The sequence below is a fragment of the Triticum aestivum genome, chromosome 1A (assembly GCF_018294505.1).
Source record: "Triticum aestivum cultivar Chinese Spring chromosome 1A, IWGSC CS RefSeq v2.1, whole genome shotgun sequence".
Taxonomy (NCBI): Eukaryota; Viridiplantae; Streptophyta; class Magnoliopsida; order Poales; family Poaceae; genus Triticum; species Triticum aestivum.
The window spans coordinates 593,989,181-594,013,502 of NC_057794.1; the positions used below are offsets into that span (position 1 = coordinate 593,989,181).

Genomic DNA, 24,322 nt, shown 5'->3' on the forward strand with positions numbered 1-24,322 from the left:
CGACCTCTCCTTCCAACTCCGGCCGCCTCCCCGTGCCTTTCTCCGGCGAACTCCGGCCAGATCCGCCGCCGCTTTGAAAACCGTGCGAAACCCTAGATCTGGGTGAGATATTTCTCTAAGTCCCCGAGTTTCCAGATTTAAATGCCCATGTTCATCATGTCGTAACTTTGCATCTGTAGCTCCGATTTGAGCATGTAGCATATCAAAATATTTGTCTCAGAGAGTACATCATTTCATCTCATTGCATCATTTTCATTTGAGCTCATCTTGATGCCCGAAATGTTGTTGGAAGAGTGCTATTTGAGTTATTTGTCAGATCTGCTGCACCAAATATCCATTTGTCTTTTTTGCCATGATTTATGTGTGCATGATATGCTCATGAGTTCTACATGTGTTTTGTTATATGCCATGCCATCTTTACAAAGGTGCTATCCATGTATTTTTGTGATATGTGTGGTGACTAGCACAAACTTGCAAAGTGGTGCATTCATTAATGCTGATTTCAGGGACTTAGCAATTTCGCTAAGTCCTTGATCTGTTCTTATCAATATGCCATATGTTCATTTTGTTTCCTAGTGATCCGTGCCTTTTTTGAGGATGATCAGTAAGGATGATTTGTTAATATGGTGGTGCTCTATCCATCCATGTCTTTGTTTGCAATTATGGAGCACCCTAGCTCGAGTCAATCGAGCTCTATTTTTGCTATTTTGTGAATCTGGGCAGATTGTCTACTTGTTAGCGATTTTGCCGAGGATGTTGTTGTTGATCCGTACATGCTATATTGTTGTTCTTGCCATGTCTAGCTTATATAATGTGTATTCTTGATGGGTGTCTGTTTAGATTGTCATGCCTTACTCTGTAGAAGTGCATCGAGCTCGTAAACATGCCTACTTGCTATCAGATTTGCATGTTCCAGTTTTTCTCTAAGTGCCATATTTGTTTTGCTTGCCATTTCCAAACCGTGCATCCGATTCCGGCGTTCTTTATATCGATTTCAACCGAAATCACCTCACCTTTCCAGTGGCACTCTTGGTTTTTCTAAGTTGAGGTCAGGTTCAATCATTCCTTGTCAAATCATGCATATGCATCGCATACCGCATCTCGCATATCATACCATGTTCATGTGTTGGTTGTTTACTATATTGTGTGCTTCTTTCCGGTGTTTGTTTCTTCGGGTTTGTTCCGGTAACGTCGCGTTTGTGAGGACCCGTTCGTCTATGTCCGTTTGTCTTTTTCATGGACTCGTCCTTCTTCCTTGCGGGATTTCAGGCAAGATGACCATATCCTCGAAATCATTTCTATCTTTGCTTGCTAGTTTCTTGCTTTGTTGCTATGCCTATGCTGCGATACCTACCACTTGCTTATCATGCCTCCCATATTGTTGAACCAAGCCTCTAACCCACCTTGTCCTAGCAAACTGTTGTTTGGCTATATTACCGCTTTGCTCAGCCCCTTTTATAGCATTGTTAGTTGCAGGTGAAGATTGAAGTTTGTTCCTTGTTGGAACATGGAGATGTTGTTCCTTGTGGGAACATGTTTACTTGTTGGGATATCACAATATATCTTATTTAATTAATGCATCTATATACTTGGTAAAGGGTGGAAGGATCGGCCTTATGCCTGGTGTTTTGTTCCACTCTTGCTGCCCTAGTTTCCGTCATATCGGTGTTATGTTCCCGGATTTTGCGTTCCTTACGCGGTTGGGATATAATGGGAACCCCTTGACAGTTCGCCTTGAATAAAACTCCTCCAGCAATGCCCAACCTTAGTTTTACCATTTTCCGTCTAGCCTTTTCTTTCCCTTGGGTTCTGCAGACTCAAGGGTCATCATTATTTTAACCCCCCCCCCAGGGCCAGTGCTCCTCTAAGTGTTGGTCCACCTCGTCAGCCGTCGGTGACCACCAGGGGCAACTCTGGGCTGGCCTACCGGAAGTTTGGACAATCTGAGTGTGCCCTGAGAACGAGATATGTGCATCTCCTATCGGGATTTGTCGGCACATTCAGGCGGTGTTGCTGGATTTGTTTTAACTTATCGAAGTTGTCTTGTAGAACCGGGATACCGAGTCTGATCAGAATGTCTCGGGAGAAGGTATATCCTTCGTTGACCGTGAGAGCTTGTCATGGGCTAAGTTGGGACTCCCCTGCAGGGATTTGAACTTTCGGAAGCCGTGCCCGCGGTTATGGGCAGATGTGAATTTGTTAACGTCCGGTTGTAGAAAACCTGAAGTTGACCTTAAATTAAAATACATCAACCGCGTGTGTTACCGTGAAGTTCTCTTCTCGGCGGGGTCCGGGAAGTGAACACGGTGTTAGAGTAATGCTTGCCGTAAGTAGACTTGGATCACTTCTTGATCATAGTTTATCGACCGTGCTTTTGCCTTCTCTTCTCGCTCTCATTTGCGTATGTTAGCCACCATATATGCTAGTCGCTTGCTGCAGCTCCACCTCATACCTTTTACCCTTCCTATAAGCTTAAATAGACTTGATCGCGAGGGTGTGGGATTGCTGAGTCCCCGTGACTCACAGATACTTCCAAAACCAGCTTGCAGGTGCCGATGAGTCCGTGCAGATGACGCAACCAAGCTCAGGAGGAGCTCGATGAAGATCTTGTCCTTTGTGTTGTTTCGTTCTAGTTGATCAGTAGTGGAGCCCAGTTGGGGTCGATCGGGGACCTTGTCGCATTTGGGGTTCTTCTTTTATTTTGGTTCCGTAGTCGGACCTTGATTGTATCTGGGTGATGTAATGCTTTTATTCATGTAATTGTGTGAAGTGGCGAGTGTAAGCCAACTATGTATCTCTTTCCCTTATGTATTACATGGGTTGTGTGAAGATTATCTCACTTGCGACATTGCTTTCAATGCGGTTATGCCTCTAAGTCGTGCTTCGACACGTGAGAGATATAGCCGCATCGAGGGCGTTACATCCGAACCCTTAGAACATAAAAACATATCGCTGGCTCCACTACAGGAAGGCGATGGTAACAACTTTTGTTTCAAAGGAGTTAGGCGCCATTGCACTTTTAGTTGCACACTTTTTTGAGGTTGACTATATTTTGATGGGTATTACATGCTTTCGATGATCTTGAGTGTAGGCAGCCTTGTATCTGGCTCAGACGATGTATCTTGATTGCTAGTCTGATGTGTGCCATTTTTGCTGGTTTCCTTAATTAACCATGTTTCATTTGGTTTTTGGATCAGGCTTCCCTCATTAACAGCATGACTTATAGGTTCCAATCCCTCACATACTTGCTCATCGAAGCAAGGAAAATACTGCAATGTTTTGCTTCGTATATGTGATGAACTAGTGGCTAAGGAGAATTAGAAATAACTAGTCGACAACTCCGTGTATTTTCACGAGCTAATCAATGATTTACTCATTTCAATGTACCACATAAAAAGTTCTTTGAATAAAATTTAAACGTCCAGGTTGGAGAAGCCCCTCGCATTTTTTTGGCAAAGTACTCATGATATCATATTATTTTGTGCCAATGTCAGGATTTACCCTATATATTTTGTTCATTCTATTTTGCTACTGCATTTTGCATTTACCCTATATATTTCTCCATTTGTTCAGGCGTTCCGGCTGTTCCCACTGAGATGTGTTGCTCTTATGTAATGCATAGTTACATTTGTGTAGCGGACGCAGTTCTGATCCCGAGCTCACATGAGCTCGAGAACAGTAAAATAAAAAATGAAATAAAATTAAAAAAAATGATTTTTTTGTGAAACTTTGACAAATGTTTTCATAGCTCGCAAAATGTAAACACAATATGACATTCGTGGAAAATGTGGCATAAAACAAAATTGGTGCTCCAATTCGTTATTTTTTTGCCACATTTTGGAGCATCGATTTTGTATTTTTTTTGCCACATTTTACACGAGTGATGAAAATTTGCAAGCTACAAAAACATTAGTCAAAGTTTCACACCAAAAAAATCAGTTTTTTTTTGTTTTTTTTTCAATTTTATTTGATTTCACTGTTCACCTGAGCTCATGTGAGCTTGTGATTAGAACATCACTTTCATTGTGTAGCCTCTTACTTTTGGAGATATAACGCCTTGCAGCCGAGTGTATCTTCCCAGTTACATATAATTAAGCCCATTCAAAGATGCACTAGAAGTAAAAAAAAAAAGAACAATTGTTTGTTGAATCATTGTTCAGCTGAACCATGGCTATCCGTCATTTATTCGTGTGGGGATATGAGCCAGCTTCGTATGACCCGGTCCAACTCGAACCGAATGTTTGTTGAAAATACATAATTTTTATATATGAAAAACGAAAGATGCCCATGTACCTAAATACAAATGTTCAAATATTAAAAAGAAAGTCTGTCACATATGTTAAAAATGGCCTATACATTTTAATAAATCAATACTGCATAAATAATACAGAAATTTTATACATTTAAGATATACATCATGTATTTTGGATATTAATATACTCCCTCCGTCCAGAAATACTCGTCGCAGAAATGGATATAAATGAATGCACCTAAAGCTAAAATACTTCTAGATACATCCATTCCTCCAACAAGTATTTTCGGACGGAGGGAGTATTTAAAATGTGGTTGCCTCACATTTATAAAATGTTCCTACATACGGGTATGTACACTAATATATTTTTAAGAAGTTCATACATTGACAAGAGAGGTGTTCATGCTTGTCGAAATATTAGTCCATGTAATTATAAAAGTGTTTAGATGTTCCAAAAAAATAAATAATATAACAAGAGAAAATTTAAATCCTATAAACGTAAACTGAATTGAGGAAACTAAAAATAAAACACAAAAGAACCATAAAAAGCTCAAAGAAGAAAACTGAACATTGCAAAAAAGGAGAAAAGATAAAAACGCACACGTCCCTCCCATTTGGGCCTTGGCCCACCTATTCAGAGCTTCACGCGGAAGGGTGAGGGACACGCATAATGACTTGGCCACTCTTTGTTCTGAAATTTCAAAGATATAATATTTTTTAGGTAAGAAATTTCTAAAGATTCAGATTAATTATGGAGAACTTATATATGAAATTTAAAATATTGTGCCAAAATATGAATACGAATATATTTGACAAAATGTTCACCTTGTATTTAGAAAATGTTCCTTCCAATGCAAATAAAAGATGTTTTAAATAAGTTCATACATTTATACATATTCACAACTAATAATAAATAAATAACTAAATTTTAACATAAAAACAAAAATAGAAAAAGCAAAACTTTTAAAAAGAAAATAAGACGGTAAAATGACAACAAAAGATACGAAAGCTGTCAGTCCACCCGCTGGGCACTTTAGCGAAGGCGTGCTAGCTTTGCACTGGTTTCATGTTAGCAGCGACATATACGGCACCTAAATTATTATGTATTGGTTTATCTGTTTCCTCTTTTTATTTTATTTTTCATTTTGGTTTTCTTGGGTTTGGGAGGATATGCAAACACTTTTTATTTTTCACATGTTCTTTATGTATTATTAAACTAACATCAAAAAAAGATATTATTGAAAAATGTTAAATTAAATAAATTTAGATTATTAATGTGAAAAATTAAAGCACAACATTTTTTGGTGAGAAACTTCCAATCTATTCATATTGAATCATGTCAGTATAACGAACACCAGAAATGATAATAATTACATCCAGATTCGTAGACCATCTAGCAACGACTACAGACATTGAAGAAAGCCAAAGGCGCCGCCATCATCACCCCTTCCTCGTCGGAGTCGAGCAAAACTTATTGTAGTAGACAATCGAGAAGTCGTCGTGTTAAGACTTCATAGGACCAACACACCAGAACAACAACCGCCATTGTTGAAGAGTAGCGTAAATCGAAAGGATCCAATTTGAAGACATATCAATGTAGACAAACTACGAACAGATCCGAGCAAATCCACTAAGAACAGATCCGCCGGAGACGCACCTCCACACAGACATCGACAATGCTAAACGTGCCACTAAAAAAAATAAAGGACGCCTTAATGCCCATTATTGTTCTCCTTCATGCGTCGCCTGTAACCGCCAGTAAGTAAGTGCCTATAGGAACTCCTGGATTTATGCGGTATTCCTCTCTCTTCTTTCCACTCCCGTTCGTTCCTCCACCCCTAAGTTGAGCTAGTGAATTACAACCCAATCATGTATCCAGTGTTCTTACACGCACACATTGGCTAATAGTGAAAATGTGCCCTGTCACCACCAAATTAAAGTCCGTTTTTCATAAGGCATGGTATCAACTAAATGCGGGCACAGTGTTTCTGCACCCATCGATAAATAGTAAAATAAAAATCTAAAATTTTTTACACATGAAAATTGGGAGAATCTTCTAGGTACGTGCTAATTTCAAGGTGTTTGAACATTTGAGTAGCTCGTGGCAAAAAATAACAATTTGACTTTTCAAACAAACTTTCAAAAAGTGTGCTATAGACCAGATCTGTTTTTGCCACGAACTCCTCAAATGTCCAAACACCTTGCAATTTCATGTTTTAAAAATTCAAAATTTATTTTATTTGTTTGCTATTTTTTTGAACTTATTGTTTATAGGGTGCAGATGAGCTCGGGCACCGAATTGAAATTTTGCTAAAATGGTAACTACTAGTTCCGTGCATGCCTGCAGTCGTGGGTGGAGCTACAAGGGAACATGGGTCTACATATGTTCACCCATAATTTTGATAAGCAAGCATATACTAGTGCAGACAAATGATATTCTTAACATGCCCTCTCTTGTTTATCTTAAGAAGGAACCGCTGGGCATTATGAAGCTTACAAATAATTTCAAGATCTTCAAGATCAATCGTCAGACAAACACGACTATTCATGAGATTGCTAAGTTTAGTTTTAACAATAGGTCGGAGGTTATTCTTTAGTTTAGTTTTCCGCCCTGTGTGGCGTATGCTCTAGTGAATGATTGTAACCACTTTTTTAGCTGATTAATATATGTTTTCTAACTCTCGAGTTGTCACATATGTTTTTCTAACTTAACTTGTCACGAATGTTGTTGGTTGGCATACATGAGTCATGACTACTCCTGGGTTCCACTGATGTACACATCTACAATACACAATTGAGAGAAAATGCAAGGCACACTTAGCATGAAAGCGAATAGTAACAAATATTCAAAAAAATGTTGTAGGTACTATATAAGAATCCAAAACTTTTTCTTTGCGAAAACATAAGAAGTCCAAATCTGTCGCATAATATTATATCAACGTGAATTGTCGTGGAGAAAGAAAAATACGAAGATGAAGCACACATTTGTGCAGAAAAAGAAACACAAATCCTTCAAGACATGTTATATCTTCTCCTGAAGATCTGGTCGAGAAAACACTAGTGAAGACACTCAAGAGAGAAAACTAAATAAAAGGATAAAGGATAACTTACTAGAGAAGCCAATCGACAAGACTTTGCCGATCTACTTCCCAAGAATAGAACGAGAAAACTGTGGTGAACACGTATTACGATCTGAACACTCCCTTGAGAGAGATCGACTCCCTCTGTAAACAAATATAAGAGCGTTTAGATCACTACTTCAGTGATCTTTCAAGGATGGAGTACATGAGAACAAAAGTGCCGGGTCACGCTCGTGGAGCGGGCGTGCACTTGTTAGAAAAAAAAACGGATTCTTAAGTACGAACCTATGCCTTTGTAAGTATCTACTGGAAAACATTATGTTTTGTAGGAATTCAAACTTGTAAGTAGATTATTACTACTTTTTTTGCTTTTATTCATTCACATTCAACCACCCTTCACCTTTTTTTGTGGATGAATTTGTGAATTTTGGACAAGAGGTTGTTGTCTTGTTGATCTGCCTGGACATGAGTCAGGAGAGGAGTGACAGACAGGTGGGCCCCGTCCACGTCGAGGTGACGGGCACACGTGGCCACGTCGCCGTCGCCTCTTCCGTCCCCGATCCACCACCACACAAGAGCAGAGCAGAGGAGAGGAGATCGAAATCCAGCCGACCTTCCCCTGCGCCGACGACCCCCCCTCCCGCTCCCCCTCGCCGGCGACGACCGACCATGGCGACGCGGTACTGGATCGCCGCGCTCCCCGTCGCCGACGACAACGTCGCCGCCGGCAAGACGGCCCTCTGGGGGCGCCTCCAGGACGCCATCTCCCGCCACTCCTTCGACACCCCGCTCTACCGCGTAAGCTTCCCATCCCCTCCTCCTCCTCCCCCGCCGCCGCCCTTCAATCGTCCTGCCCCTGACTGACTCGACTCCCCTGGCCTCCGCGCGCAGTTCACCGTCCCGGATCTCCGCCCCGGCACGCTCGACTCCCTGCTCGCCCTCAGCGACGACCTCGTCAAGGTACCTGCTTTCCATCCCGATCTTGCCCCCCACCCCTCTTCTTGCCCCCGGTCTGATCTGGCCTCTGCCTGCAGTCCAACATCTTCATCGAGGGCGTCTCGCACAAGATCCGCCGGCAGATCGAGGACCTGGAGCGCGCCGGAGGGGTCGAGCCCGGCACCCTCACCGTCGACGGCGTCCCCGTCGACAGCTACCTCACCAGGTCCGTCTCTGCTTGTGCCGAGTGCTGCTGCTTACATTCCTCATCTGCCTACCACCGCTTGCTTACGCTGTAGAGGATGGATGGATGCAGGTTCGTGTGGGACGAGGGCAAGTACCCCGTCAACGCCCCGCTCAAGGAGACCGTCGCCAGCATCCAGTCCCAGGTCGCCAAGATCGAGGACGACATGAAGGTAACTAACCCTGCTCCTCTCTCTTCTTTGGTCCAGTTCCTTTCCACACTGACCAAATTACGCGTGGATGACAGTAAGATTTTGGAACATTGGCAGCAACTTAACACTACATTAGCTAGGCTAGCTGGGTACTGTATTTTGGACAGTGTTGCTTAACAGTTGCATTCGGTCCTCAGCGCTTAATTGGCAGATTTCGGATGCAGCTTACTGCTTCCTGTTTGTCTTGGTCTGATTGGTTCCGGCTAAGCTACCTATTTGTGCAGCTAGTTTCATGAGTGTTTATTTAGTCTTCTGTCCCCTTTTCTGGCACTGAATTTCCACATAACGTTCATGATGCAAACAACCAGGGAATTGGTGCCACATTTTGTCAGTAATGAAAGGAATAAATTGAAGTAAATATAACTGAAATACTACATCGATCTTTCCTGTCATTAGTCTCCACCCCTCATCACAAGTGCTGTCTTGGTTTTATTTTGTGCTCATAGATGCAAATAAGTGTTTTGGTTGGATGTTACATTTACAGAAGGACTGAATATGCCCTTTTCCAGGTTAGAGTTGCTGAATACGGTAATGTTAAGAGCCAGCTTGGCGCAATCAACAGGAAGCAAACTGGGAGGTAAATCCTCTCACCGTACTTTGTGACTAGCTCTAGAGGGAGGGACATGCTTGGTACTATTATTACTCTACGTTGTTGCTTGCCTTGAGTCCTACTCTGATTGATTTGTTCTTCTTGTATGGCAGTTTAGCAGTTCGTGACCTTTCCAACCTCATAAAGCCAGAGGATATGGTCACTTCGGAACATCTAGTGACACTCCTTTCTATTGTGCCAAAGTATTCCCAAAAAGACTGGTTATCAAGCTACGAGTCACTTGATACGTTTGTGGTAAGTTCAGAAGCCTTTGAATAGTGATAATGTCTCTCATAAACCATCGTTTGAACTATTTTCATGTCATGCATCATTTCAGCAATTGTCTGTTTTATTTGTGGTTAGTCAATTAAAACCAAGAGTGTTTATTTGGTTCACCATTTCTGGTGTTAATGCTATCATGAGAACTCGCCATCACAGAAATCTTTCAAATTCCACATATATTTGACTTGCAACTTGTTTATCCGGATGCTATTTACTTTGCCCTTATGAGGAGCTTTCAAGTTGTCCTAATTTGTGATTGTATTCAGTTGATTCTTTCCTTTGAGCTAATTATTGTTTATATAGGTTCCGAGATCGTCAAAAAAGCTTTACGAGGACAATGAGTATGCTCTCTACACTGTAACATTATTCGCCAAGGTTGTTGACAACTTTAAGGTCCATGCTCGTGAGAAAGGTTTCCAGGTAATTTTGTTGCCCTGATCCTTTCTTTTAAACAATTGCTTGCATTTAACCTTAATTTGGCACGGTGGCAGTACCATGTAGCCTTTGGTATAACTCGTAATAGCTAGGGAAAAATTAATCTTGTCAGTTGGTACCTATCATACTTTTAACTATTTTGTCATCCACTAACTTCTATTTCACACTTGATTTCAGATCCGTGACTTTGAGTATAGTCCTGAAGCACAGGAGAGTCGGAAGCAAGAGCTAGAAAAGCTGCTGCAAGACCAGGAAGTTATGAGGACCTCTCTATTGCAATGGTGCTATGCAAGCTACAGTGAGGTACATGTCTGTTGCAGTGTATTATGTCCTAATATCGTCTATGAAACGTACGGTGAACAAACTACATGCCCTTAGTTCCTGTACATATGCAAAAGATACTTTAGAAATAAGTGGTTCAAATGTTTCATTTGATTGCACAGATGTTCTTCATCAAAACTCATCCATTATGAACTACCCTCCAGCTTGCAGTTGGATTCTATTGTAGTTTCGTCATCTATTTACTATGTTATATCCTACACAAACTTTTGATTTTTTTTTTCTAGTTCAATCGCAAGTCTGAACAGTAAGGTTTTGAATTTGTTCAATGGTTAATTGGTTATTTGGTCTTCTTCAGTGGTAGTCTGAAGATTGTCAGATCATGCTGAATCTCAATTTCTATTTTGATAGTGCAAACCTCATATAGTTGTCACACTCTGGTAGTTTTCTCTTGTTAAAACTGTAAGGACAATAGTTGAGTTGTGACCTCCTTGGCATAATGGAATCATGGGCTTATTTTTGTTAATGCTGTCATTCTCTCACCAGTGCATCCCTTTTTAGGGCGAAATCATATGGCGGTCAACCCATTAAGCAGATTGGGATGCATCCCCTTTGTTTTCTGATCCGTGATTGTTAGTTCAAAGCTATAAATGATGGCTGCTACTCATTCGATTAAGCTCTGCAGAACTTCAACATGTGCCCATTCTCATAAAATCGTAGTAATAAGCAAAACTGATGCGCTTCTCTATTGATGAAAAGCTACCGTGCTGTTATTTTTCTGTGTATGGCAGTGCTACTCCTAGTGGTCATCATGTCCGAACTTAACTGATGAGAGTATACCTAGAATATTGGGCTTTAGTTGCTTGGTTGCTGGGCAATCATGGTTTGCTAGGTTTATTTGCTTCCTTATCAATAAATATCAGTTCTCACTATTCCTGTACTATATTTCTAGGTATTTAGCTCCTGGATGCATTTCTCTGCTGTTCGTGTCTTCGTAGAGAGTATTCTGAGATATGGTCTGCCTGCACGGTTCCTGGTAAATTTCCCTGGCTATTATTTGACAGTCAGCTTTATACTTTCACATCTGATCTGTAACTAGTTTTTACAACAGACAACTGCGCTGCTCATGGTAATTTAGCTTGTTGTTGTACGGTAGTCAGTCTAACATTGTCATGTCTGATCCCCCTTGTGTTTGCATCAGTCTGTTGTCCTAGCACCATCTACAAAGAGCGAGAAGAAAGTAAGGAACATCTTGGAAGGGCTATGCGGCAATGCTAACAGGTAAATTCCATGCCTAGGCTGCAGTCTGTTGGCCTTGTTACTCGCAGCCTTCTCTTTGTCTTTCGCTAACCGAACCTTCAAATTGCAGCAGCTACTGGAGATCCGAAGACGACGTGGGCATGGCTGCTGGCCTGGGAGGCGAGACAGAGTCTCACCCTTACGTCTCCTTCACCATAAACTTTGTCTGAGGGTGTTTGATGTATATTATTTTGTGACATCAATTCTTTCATGGTATGTCGGTTTCGGTTTATACTTCGGTAGTAGATGATCCGCGCCGATCAATAATGTAGTCTTTCAGAGAACCTTGAACGTATCCTGGCACAAACTGGGACTTCTCTTTTTTTGTTCTGCTACGGTGTTGCAACTGTTTACTTCTTGTGCAGTGTTGTATTACTGGGTACATTATTGTAATTTTGAGTAACCAGGTTCCATAATAATAAAATCATGGTGAATAAGCTGGGTAGTATAAACAGTTGTGCTGGTGGCTGGTGTGAGTTTGTTTGACAAGTACCCCCTCCGTTCCTAAATATAAGTCTTTGTAGAGATTTCACTATGAACCACATACAGATGTATATAGATTCATTCATTTTGCTCCGTTTATAGTCCATAGTGAAATCTCTACAAAGACTTATATTTAGGAACGGAGTGAGTAGATAGCTTCTTTGCCCCTTGTTGGTTGTAATGGGTAGTGGTTAGCTGAAAAATCAAATATACAAATTTGCTACTTCCAAATTGAAACGTTCAATATGCTGGAAGCTGAGATAGTATTGAAGGATCTGTTTTCTTCATTACTTCCTTTCTTCTGAAATACTACCTCTGTTTACAAATGCTGCAAAAATGTTTTACATTTACGAACAGAGGATGTAGTTGACAACTATTCCTGCTATTGTTGTCTTGGTCACATTGAAGATCATGACATAAATATGTCAACCACCAATATAAAATGACAAATTAAGTAAACATTCATACAAAAACCAAAGTCTTCTTTCACTAAATTCTACTCCCTCTGTAGTGTCAAAAACTCTATTATATTATGGGATTCAGGGAGTATCTAACAAGAAGTTGCTTATACATGGAAATACATTTCGCTGAAAGGTAATAAAAACGTACTTCAGCAAAATTAGTCCATACATCTTATGATCCAAAATAACCATCTAAGCAAGCAATGGGACCTTGCACATTACACGGCATAAGAAATCCAAGTAGTTCTGAATACTATTGCACCATTAATGTGTATGTCATAGCAGGATACATATATTTTATGAGACAACCGTGTGGCATGCACAACTTCCACCGGCGGTACAAAGATACAATACGATACATCAGTAAGTTATAAATGGTAAAGTGTTTGACAATACAATATAGCAATAAGTTTTCCAGGCCCCTTAATCTTGTAGCGGTATCTTTGGTAGTTCTTGCTTAATTCACACCCGTGGTCCGAACCATTTTTGCCAAGTAACAACAGAAATGACATACAACCTGTCATATAGGTTGTCGAGTAGCCCAAAGTAAGCATACCTCCATTTCTTGATGAAGAGAAGTCCGAAGAACACCATCCAAGCGCCCACCACAAAACCAATAATTGATCCAAGAAGACAATCTATTTGAGACAAGCCATCTTCCGGCAACCTTGTTGGATCTCCGTTGGTGGGCGGATCCCTAGGTGGACCAGGACATTGCATTGGAACTGGATGTCCACAAAGACCAGGATTTCCAATGTACATAGAGGCCGGATTATCCGTATTGAGGGTGTCGAGTTGATGCCCTGTGGGTATTCTTCCAGATAGATTATTATATGACAAGTTTAAATTGCTCAGGTATGTCAAATTTGATAAGCTCCGAGGGATTTCACCACCTAGTTTGTTCCTCGAGAAGTCAAGAGACTCCACTGATTGAAGTTTGCCAATATTATATGGGATATTTCCACTCAACAAGTTTGATGATAAATTCAAACTTATGAGACCAACAAGGGAGCTTAGTTTCTCTGGGATTTCTCCGGTCAAATTGTTGCAAGACAAATCAATGCTCATCAAATATACAATATTGCCCCCATACTCAAGCTCTTGCCCTTTCATCACCACCGTGATGCTAACATTAACCATTCCTATATGAGCGGAACGATACTCACCTTCGTATGCTTCTTCGAAAGGATTATCAATAGTTGTCTCAGTGCTACTCAAAGCTTTCAAGTTTTCTATATATTGCGGTATGGCCCCAGAAAAGTTATTATTGGACAAATCGAGAATCCGAACATTGTGAAGTCCCATGATTTCAACTGGAATGTGACCATAAAAGTTGTTCGATCTTAACCGTAGCATAACCAAACCTGGCATGGCTTCACTGATCCACCCAGGCAACTCTCCGGTGAATCTATTTTGAGTTAGATCGAGGAAACTAAGACTCGGACATTGTCGTAGGAGCAAAGGAAATCCACTTGAAAAACTGTTGTTGCTTAGAAGAAGAACCGTGATATTCAAACTGAAAGAACTCAGTGAAATGAATTTTGAAGAGTTATTGCCAGAAGGGTTCTGATGTTTCAACTCTTCTTGGCCACAATCAGGAAGTCCCTTTGAAAGCAGATTGTTTGAAAGATCTAAGATCCGCAACTTCCGCAATCGACAAATTGACGTTGGAATAGTCCCGGATATAGCATTGGAAAACAGAGCTGCAACTTGCAAATTCTGAGCTCCTAAATCTGCTACAAACCCATTTAAGTAGTTCCTTGATATGTCCAATACCTTAATTGTGCTTGGTAACTTGGGTATCAAACCTGTGAGTAGATTTGACTGCATTAAAAGTGTAGTCATTGACATGAACTCCAGATTGAATGATAAGTCGCCGCTAAGTTGGTTCAAGGAGATATCCAACCATGTAGCTTCAGAAAAGGTAGTCCAAAACCAATCTGGGACCCTATCAACTAGACCTGTGTTTGGAATAATAAGTTCACGGATGCTCTTCTGCCATTGAAGCCATTTAGGAAACTTGGGACCCAAATTACAATATGATAACCATGCTGATTCCAAGTTGAACGGAGGTACCCAATGCGAGTCAACAATAACTTCCAAATAATTCTCAGATAAGTCAATGTACTTCAAATTCATCAAACCAACAAAATGATCTTCTGTCATCACACCACTCAAGTTGTTGAACGAAAGGTCTAAGTAAGTCAATTTTGTAAGCTTGCCAATCTCCACGGGCACCGAACCGCTCAAGTTGTTTTGCTGAAGGTCTAAGTAAGTTAAATTTGCAAGCGCACCAATCTCCACGGGCATTGAACCGCTCAATTGGTTGTGACTGACTTCAAGCATGTTTAAGCTGGTTAGGTTTGACACAAATTGTAATGTTGTGCCAATGATGTTGGCACTCTCTAGAATCAACTGTTGCAAATTCTTCCAAGAGCAGTTGGGTATCGAGTGTATCACCTCTTTCATGTCCGTGCTGATGTTGTTCATGCTGAGATCTAGAGACCTTAGATTACACATTTTTTTCAGTGCTCCTGGTATCATCCCATCAACATTGTTGAGTCCAAAGGCAAAGTTCTCTAACAAGGTCAAGTTTCCTAGATTGTTAGCAAACGTGCCTGATAATCCACATTCCACCAACCTTAGGCTCCTGAGGCTAGTTACATTCCATAACCAGTTGGGTGTATCTGGACTGCTGAATTGGTTACCAGTGAGGTCAACCACTTCAAGAACTGTAAGGTTGTGGTGTACAAACGATGATGGAACATTACTATTAGTAAGGCCACATTGAAACAGAATCAGTACAGCCAAATTAGGAAGTGTCCCGACCGTATGGACCCAGTCAACGACTTCAGGGAGGCCGACCGAGCCCATGTTAAGATGCTCTAATGATCGGAGACGGGCTAACCAAGATATATCCTTTGAGTATTGATAATCACCAAAAATACTGCCTTGTATGTCAAGCTGTATTAGGTTGGAGAGGTTGCCTAGCTGAGGAGGCACTGGACCATGAAAATCCATGTTGGAGAGGTTGAGATAAGTCAAACTCTGGAGAGAGCCCAAGAACCCCGGCATAGCCTTTGCATCTCCAAGGAGATAGTTCTGGCTAAGGTCAAGATACTTGAGGCGTCGGAGAGCAAGCAAAGAAGGAGATAACTGACCACGCAGTGAGTGGTTCTCAGGGTCATCATCAGATAAATAATACACTTCTGGAATATCTTGATGGAGGTCGAGCTTGATGACGTGGCCTGTCCGGCGGCTGCAGGTGACGCCGCTCCACCGGCAACAGTCATGTGCACCTTGCTGCCATGAGATGAGGCGATTGTCCGGATCGCCTGTGAGGCCGGCCTTGAAGGAGAGCAGCGCGACCCTCTCGGCCGGGATGCAGCCTCCGTTTGATGTTCCGCTCGCGTTGATAGCGACGGAGGAGGAGGAGGTGGTGGTGCTGGCTGTAGCTAGGACGATGGTTAGCAAGAGGAAGCTTGTTGCAGCCATTTCTTTGCTCCGGGCTCGGCTGGAAGGGACGCCGAACGGAAACATGGTGGTCATGGGCATGGCAAGTGTGTGTCCAAGAAGAAAACTGCAGTGCCGTGTCTTGAAGGGGATACGGGCTACCACAACTTTGGGTTGGGTGATACCCCTTTTGGGCCAATCAGTTAGAGCATGGTGGACTCATGGTAGGGTTTCCACCGGATGAAGAGTCAAATCAAAGTAGAAAAGATTGGCCGGGTGCCGTGTCTTGTAGGGGATACGGGCTACCACAACTTTGGATGAGTGACTGACACACACACACACGCACACTATGCTGGGCCAATCAGCTGCAGCTGTGGCTGTCACTCCATCACCCTCCTATTGACCGGGAAGGCCTAAGCGTTCATGTTTCAAACCAATCAAATACTACTAAGTTAGTGGATGACTTCATCGAAGACCTATATGTTGCAATCAAATCGAACTAATTCTCAACCTATTTGAACCAACACGTCAGATTGTTAGAAGTAGGACATGATAGATAGATGGTTTGGAAGACAATTCAGATGCCATTCTGACTCCTCAAAAATAATAAAAAGGGCAGGGGTGCCCCGAAAGAATGAACGTAACATGTGAGGTGGAGTCATTGGGCCAGCGGAAGGGGGAGGAGGAGCGGCTGGCGCCGGAACACTGCCATGTCAGCAAGGACCCAGCCTGCCTGTCTCTCAATATTTTGACACCTGAGCTCTAATTCAGTTAAGTTTGAATCATTTGGCCGGCGGAGGCACTCTAGCCGCGCGTCCCAACCCTAGCTTGGGAAATCCCGGCGTAGCCAACACAGGAACCCTAGTGCAGCGCTGTACGTGACCCAACTCCGCTCGCGAGCCAAAGTCTCGTAACGCAAGCGTCGATCGGTTCGCCTCATTGGCTTGGGTCGCTTCCTGGGCCACATGCCCAGGTTCTGTTGCGCCCAAGTCCACACCCATCAAGTCAGGCCCATCTTGGCCCAACAAAGATTTCAAACGAGCAGCCCTGGCCGCCCGGATCTCACTGAGATCCAACGCCGGCGCCGGCGCCGCCATCTGCCGATTCTTCTTCCGGCGATCTTTAACGACCCAAAAAATCACCAAGAGTAAGAGATGGAAGACGTACCTTAGGTAAAGGTCCCTTCCATGGCCTGATCGCCGTCGCCGCCGTCCTCCGGTGAACGACTCGCCGGATCATCTCCTTCTTCTCCCCGGCGTGTAAACCTATCCTTGCCGGATCATCAAGAGGCAGCACCTTGTCTATAGTCGATGCCACCTCCTCCTCATCGTAGCCTGAATGAAAAAATTCGCAAATTAGATCAGAAGGCGTCGGCGATGGAGGAGACTCCGGCGAGTCCGCGTCCCTCTCCCCATCCGAATCGTCTGCGTCGTCATCAGCGAGCGCCGAGAAACGGCCCCCGATTTTGTTTTAGAACGAAGGCTCAAGAAGAGCCCGGCTTTGAATTAACAAAGCCATCAACCGACCAGGATTACAAGATCACCAACTAGCAAGAAAAGCAAGAAAAGAAACAAGCGGCTGATACAAGGAGCAGAGCGAAACAGACTAAAAGGCAGCAGCGATAGCAAGCATGCCATGCTGCCGCCATCACCCTACAGGACGACCTACACCAACCGGACAAGCTACGGACTTGAGAGGATGCACCACCGCGCAAGCTTCGTGATCGTAGCCAAACTCGAAGGCAGCAATGGGCAGACACTCCTCTGGAACTGCCGCTGCAAAGGGCCCCTGCCCTCTCATCCTGGCTCGAAGGATGCCGCACCGGCAGGCAGCAGCTCGGTTCACCCTAGAACCCAGAGGAAGACGTCCAAGATGCGCATGAAGAAGGAACTAGGAGCAGACCTGCTAGCTCAGAGCACACCATCCCGAGCACCGTCGTCGTCCGCGGTTAAGCCACACCGAGGGGCTAGAGCTATCGGCCACAGTCGCAGCAACAAGGGTAACAACGAAGAACCACCGAAGAAAAGGCAGTGAAGCGCCGAGCCAAGCTGCCACCCGCCATCACCACACCCACAACCCGACTCTCTCGCCGCCCCTATGATCCCTGGACTGTGCCTCCAAGAAGGAACACGACATGGATGTGTCGTCGCCGCCCGAATCATGGGACCTAGGCTTTCACCTAGTAGGGGACGGAAGGAGGGGGAGAAGGATCCTCACCACAACCTCGAGGGAGTGGTACGGCGCCCAGGGCGTCGCCTACGGTGTGGCTGCGCCGGCCAGGGGTTTCCCCCGGATCCAGCCCCCCTCGACGAGATCCGCGCTGCCGGCGCCCGGGAAGAACGGCCTAAGCCACTGGGACCCGGATCCGGCGATGGAAGGAGCGGATCGGGGCGGAGAGGATGAGATGCATCTGGTGGCGGCAACCGCGCGGGGGAAGCCACACACCAGCGACCGTGGACCGACGCCTCCTCGTCCCCCGCGAGACCGAGGGAGGCACCTCATGTCTGATCCCCCTTGTGTTTGCATCAGTCTGTTGTCCTAGCACCATCTACAAAGAGCGAGAAGAAAGTAAGGAACATCTTGGAAGGGCTATGCGGCAATGCTAACAGGTAAATTCCATGCCTAGGCTGCAGTCTGTTGGCCTTGTTACTCGCAGCCTTCTCTTTGTCTTTCGCTAACCGAACCTTCAAATTGCAGCAGCTACTGGAGATCCGAAGACGACGTGGGCATGGCTGCTGGCCTGGGAGGCGAGACAGAGTCCCACCCTTATGTCTCCTTCACCATAAACTTTGTCTGAGGGTGTTTGATGTATATTATTTTGTGACACCAATTCTTTCATGGTATGTCGGTTTCGGTTTATACTTCTATAGTAGATTATTCGTGCCGACCAATAATGTAGTGTTTCGGAGAACCTCGAACGTATCCTGGCACAAAGTGGGACTTCACTTTTTTTGTTCTGCTACGGTATTGCAACTGTTTACTTCTTGTGCAGTGTTGTATTACTGGGTACATTATTGTAATTTTGAGTAACCAGAATCTATAATAATAAAATCAAGGTGAATAAGCTGGGTAATATAAACATATGTTGTTCACTGGTGTGAATTTGTTTGACAAGTAGATGACCTCTTTGCCCCCTTGTTGGTTGTTAAGTGTATTGGTCAGCCAAAAAATTAAATACACAAATTTGCATAATTCCAAATTGAAACGTTCAATAGGAGATTGTATTGAAGTAGTGTTCTCTTCATTACTTCCTTGCCTGTTGCCTCTGAAATACTAGTTGATAACTGTTTTGCCTCTTATCATTGATGATCACCAATACAAAAGTGACATTTAGAAAACGTTCATACAAGTTTTGTTTTCATTGAATTCTACTCCCTCCCTAAAGAAATATAAGAGCGTTTAGATCACTTCTTTAGTGATCTAAATGCTGTTACATTTCAGTGATCTAAATGCTTTTATTCTTAGCAGAGGGAGTATCTAACAAGTTGCTCATGCATGGAAATACATTTTTCCGAAAGGTAATAATAACGTACTTCAGCAAAATCCGAAATAACCATCTAAGCAAGCAATGGGACCTTGCCACATTACGTGGCATAAGAAATCCAAGTAGTTCTGAAAAATATTACACTATTAATGGGTATGGCATATCAGGATACATTTATTTTATGAGACAAAACCTTGTGGCATGCACAACTACCACCGATGGTTCAAAGATACAATACAATATATCAATAAGTTATAAATGGTAAAGTGTTTGACAATACAATATAGCAACAAGTTACTCCAGGCTCCTTAATCTTGTAGCGGTATCTTTGGTAGTTCTTGCTTAATTCACACCCGTGGTCCGAACCATTTTTGCCAAGTAATAACAGAAATGACATACAACCTGTCATATAGCTTGTCGAGTAGCCTGAAATAAGCATACCTCCATCTCTTCTTGAAGAGAAGTCCACAAAACACCATCCAAGAGCCCGCCACAAAACCAATAATTAATCCAAGAAGAAAATCCATTTGAGACAAGCCATCATCCAACCATCTTGCTGAATCTCCGATGGTCGATGGATCTTTAAGAGGACCAGGGCATTGCATCGGAATTAGATGTCCACATAGGCCAGGGTTACCAATGTACATAGAAGTTGGATCATCTGCCTTGAGGATGTCGAGTTGATGCCCCGACGGTATTTTTCCTGACAGATCATTATATGACAAGTTTAGATAGCTGAGGTATGTCAAATCAGACATTGTTTGGCGGATCTCTAGGCGGACCAGGACATTGCATTGGAACTGGATGTCCACAAAGACCAGGATTTCTAAGGTACATAGAGGCCGGATCACCTGTATTGAGGGTGTCCAGTTGATGCCCTGAGGGTATCCTTCCAGACAGATTATTGTATGACAAGTTTAAATAGCTCAGGTATGTCAAATCCGATAAGCCCCGAGGAATTTCACCAACAAGTTTGTTCTTTGACAGGTCAAGAGACTCCAGCGATCGAAGCTTGCCAATCTTAAATGGGATATTACCACTCAACAAGTTTGATGATAAGTTCAAATTTACGAGCCTGGCAAGCGAGCTTAGTTCCTCTGGGATTTCTCCTGTTAAACGGTTGCAAGATAAATCAATGCTCATCAAATATATAGTATTCTCCTTGTACTCAAGTACTTGCCCTTTTATCACCACCGAGAAGCTATCACTAGACTGTCCCTTATAAACCCATGTGGCATCATGATATCCTTCGTCGAAAGGATTATCAAATGATGTATTATTAGCGGTAGTAGTGCCAATCAGAGCATTCAAGTCTTCTACATACTGCGGTATGGCCCCAGAAAAGTTATTATTGGAGAGATCTAGAATACGAACATCATGGAGTCGCATTATTTCGATTGGAATCTGACCACAAAAATTGTTCGATCTTAAGCGCAGCATAACCAAACTAGGCATGGCTTCACTAATCCATCCCGGTAACTCTCCTGTGAATTTGTTGTGAGTTAGATCCAGGAAAATAAGACTTGGACATTGTCGTAGGAACAAAGGAAATCCACTTGAAAAATTGTTGTTGCTTAGAAGAAGACTAGTGATTTTCAAACTGAATGAACTTGTTGAATTGAATCTTGAAGTGTTGTTGCCAGGTGGGCTCCACCGTTTCAGCTCTTTTCGACCACACTCAGGAAGTTCGTTTGAAAGCAGATTGTTCGAAAGATCTAAGGCCCGTAAATTTTGCAATCGACAAATTGACGTCGGAATAGTCCCGGATATATAATTGGAAAACAAAACTGCAACCTTCAGTTGCGGAGCTCGGAAATTTGGTACAAACCCATTTAAGGAGTTTCTGGATATGTCCAATACCTCAATTGTTCTTGGTAACTTGGGTATCAAACCAGTAAGTAGATTGGACTGCATTGAAAGTCTAGTCACTGACATGAACTCCAGATTGAGTGGTAAGTCGCCGCTAAGTTGGTTCAAGGAGATGTCCAATGCCGCGGTATGGGAAAAGGTAGTCCAAAACCAATCTGGGATCCTCCCAACTAGACCGGTGTTTGAAACAGAAAGGAGAATGCCATTTAGGAAATTTGGGACCCAAATGACAAGATGTAAGCCATGCCCTTTCCAAGTTGAACAGAGGCACCCAATGTGAATCAGTAATGAATTCCAAATTATTATTAGATAAGTCAATGTACTTCAAATTCATTAAACCAACAAAGTGATCTTCTGATATCTCGCCACTGAAATTGTTGTCACTAAGGTCTAAGTTCGTTAAACTTGTAAGTGCGCCAACCTCCATAGGCAACTCACCGCTCAACGTGTTGTTTGCAAGGTTTAAGTAAGTCAAATTTGTAAGCAGACCAATCTCCATAGGCACTGAACCGCTCAGCAGGTTGCCACCGACATCAAGCATAGTTAAGCTAGTCAGTTTTGACACAAACTGTAATGTGCTGCCAGTGATGTTGGCATGCCTCAAACTCAGCTCTTGCAAGTTCTCCAAAGAACAGTCCGGTAACCTGTCTATCACCTCTGTAATGTCTGCATCAACATTGTTGTTGCTGAGATCCAGAAATCTTAGATTACAGACACTTCGGAGTGTTGTTGGTATCATGCCCTTGATGTGGTTATCTGAAATGTCCAAGGTCTCTAGCAAGGTCAAGTTTCCCAACTCGCCGGGAAAAGTTCCTGATAGTCCACAAGACCACAACTCGCTAGGCGTAGGCTCTTGAGGCTAGTTACACCCCAGAACCAATTGGGTGCAGCAGGGCTGTTTAAAGAGTTATATGAGAGGTCAAGCTCTTCCAGAAGTGTAAGGTTGTGGTGTAGAAGTGATGAAGGAGCATTACTCTTAGTAAGGTTGCATGACCTGAGAATCACTACAACCAAACTAGGAAGGGTGCTGACTGTATGGACCCAGTCAACTACTCCACTGAGGTCGATGAAGCCCATGTTAAGATGCTCCAGCGAGCGAAGACGCGCTACCCAATGTATATCTTGTGAATATAGATTGTGTGGTAATGAGTAATGACCCTCTATGTCAAGTTGTACCAGTTTGGAGAGATTGCCTAGCTGAGGAGGCACTTTACCACGAAAGCCCATGTTGGAGAGGTTGAGATAAGTCAAACTCGGGATAGCGCCTAGGAATCTCGGCATAGCCATTGCATCTCCAAGAAGAATATTCCAGCTTAAGTCGAGATGCTCCAGACGTCGGAGAGCAAGAAGTGAAGAAGATACCTGTCCTTGCAGCGAGTGGTCTTCAGGGTGATCAGCACCAGATACAAAATCCAAATATGTAATTTGATCATCATAGTGGAGGTCGAGCTTGACGACGTGGCCTGTCTGTCGGCTGCAGGTGACGCCGCTCCAGCAGCAGCAGTCTGTTAGGCAATAAGCCACGGCGAGGCGTCGAACGAGCCGGGCGCGGGTATGGGCGCGCGCCGGGCGAGTTGGACGCGTCGGGACCGTGGCGAGTAGGGCGTGCGTGCGCGTAGGTCCAGCACGGGCGTGTCCGTGCGGACGGGCGCAGTGTGTGTGCGTGTGACCGCAGGCCGTTGGCGAGCTCACTACCGGAATAATGTTATATGCCTACGGCCTTATCTATGCCGACGGCTGCCGTAGGCATAGATGGAGCTATGCCGACGGCCTGGGGAATACCGTCGGCGCAGAAAAGCCGTCGGCATAGCTCCATTTATGCCTACGGCAGCCGTAGGCATAGTAAGGCTATCGGCATATATCGATCTATGTCTACGACAGCCGTAGGCATAGTTACGCCGTGGGCATAGAGGTGGCCCTCGTGGCCCAGGGACAGACGGCGGGCTGACACCGTCAAATCTATGCCGACGGCCCGGACGGCGGCCGTCGGCATAAATATCATCTGTTTTTTTTATTAGGAGCTGCCACGTGGCAGAGCTATGCCGACGGCAAAGCCGTAGGCATAGTTTTCCATCTATGCCTATGGCAAGGCCGTAGGCATAGCCTCGCCACATGGCGCCTCCTGGTAGCCCCTAGCCAAGAACTATGCCTACGGCTATGCCGTAGGCATAGATATCATTTGTTTTTTTAAATTATTTTTATGTTTTTAAAAGTTAAAAATTGAATAATTTAAATCTAACTTATCTAAACTTAAACATACACAAATTATACATCGACTTGGGGTAGAATTTTCCATAGATTATGAATATACAGTTTTTTTTGTTTTTGAGTATGTTAGAAATGTGACCTCATGTACTTTTTCATATAGGTCCTTATAGTTTGTTAAAATCATAAGTAATTGATACTTGGATCGATTTTGACAAATTTTATATGGTTTTTTATCAGAATCTTGAAAGGATTATGTTGCTATACTATTTTTCAAATTTGAACAAACTTAAATCATGTTTGCTTCAAATTTACAGAAAACACCCTTTTGTTTTGAATTTTTTGTATATTTTTCATACCTTGGCCAATCAAGACAAATTTTATATCTACATCCATCTGATTGTTTCAAGGATTGTGGTGGCAGGCGCAAACACCCGGCAACCGGCTCCGGAGTGTGACTCCTTCATGGATGGCGATGCCGTCGACACTTGGAAGGGGAAAACGGCCACGTTGGGTCGAGACGGAGGGAATCTTATGGTGGGTTTGGCCCAAACCTTGTTCTCAAGTGTTCCTATGGGCTGACCTATCATAACCAGGTGAAAACGTCTGTTGGTCAAATCCCGTATGACAAAAGTCAAAGGCGTAGATCTCCAGGTCAATTGGTCCAGGGTTAGGCCGGTTGGGGGCCTTCGGGGGGTAGCAATGCCACCAGAGCATTGCGTCGGGTCCTCATACATGTCTTAAGGTGTGGTGGCATGTC

The 24,322-nt window shown here is 43.4% G+C and overlaps 2 protein-coding genes, 1 long non-coding RNA gene and 1 pseudogene across 3 annotated transcripts; 2 read left to right on the top strand and 2 right to left on the bottom strand.

Annotated features, from left to right (window-relative positions):
• The first annotated feature begins 7,870 nt into the window (after positions 1-7,870).
• LOC123070878 (V-type proton ATPase subunit C) lies at positions 7,871-12,059 on the top strand. The gene is made up of 11 exons (XM_044494263.1): positions 7,871-8,130; positions 8,224-8,292; positions 8,367-8,494; positions 8,585-8,684; positions 9,233-9,300; positions 9,426-9,567; positions 9,898-10,014; positions 10,207-10,332; positions 11,261-11,344; positions 11,510-11,589; positions 11,678-12,059. Exons 1-11 carry the CDS (start codon positions 8,002-8,004, stop codon positions 11,775-11,777), a joined length of 1,143 nt encoding a protein of 380 aa, XP_044350198.1. The 5' UTR covers positions 7,871-8,001; the 3' UTR covers positions 11,778-12,059.
• A 723-nt stretch (positions 12,060-12,782) lies between these two features.
• LOC123070869 (receptor-like protein EIX2) lies at positions 12,783-16,141 on the bottom strand. The gene has a single exon (XM_044494252.1). The coding sequence runs from the start codon at positions 16,104-16,106 to the stop codon at positions 13,014-13,016; it is 3,093 nt and encodes a 1,030-aa protein (XP_044350187.1). The 5' UTR covers positions 16,107-16,141; the 3' UTR covers positions 12,783-13,013.
• A 2,361-nt stretch (positions 16,142-18,502) lies between these two features.
• LOC123070888 (uncharacterized) lies at positions 18,503-19,106 on the top strand. The gene is made up of 2 exons (XR_006433977.1): positions 18,503-18,613; positions 18,702-19,106. It is a non-coding gene; the product is annotated as an uncharacterized lncRNA (long non-coding RNA).
• A 2,096-nt stretch (positions 19,107-21,202) lies between these two features.
• On the bottom strand, positions 21,203-22,638 carry LOC123070891 (receptor-like protein EIX1; annotated as a pseudogene).
• Between the last annotated feature and the right edge of the window lie 1,684 nt (positions 22,639-24,322).

Coding starts and splice junctions, on each gene's coding strand:
- LOC123070869 (XM_044494252.1), bottom strand. CDS start 16,106: ATGCCCATGACCACCATGTTTCCGTTCGGCGTCCCTTCCAGCCGAGCC.
- LOC123070878 (XM_044494263.1), top strand. CDS start 8,002: ATGGCGACGCGGTACTGGATCGCCGCGCTCCCCGTCGCCGACGACAAC. Junction 10,333..11,260: donor GCTATGCAAGCTACAGTGAG/GTACATGTCTGT, acceptor CTATATTTCTAG/GTATTTAGCTCCTGGATGCA. Junction 11,590..11,677: donor CTATGCGGCAATGCTAACAG/GTAAATTCCATG, acceptor TTCAAATTGCAG/CAGCTACTGGAGATCCGAAG.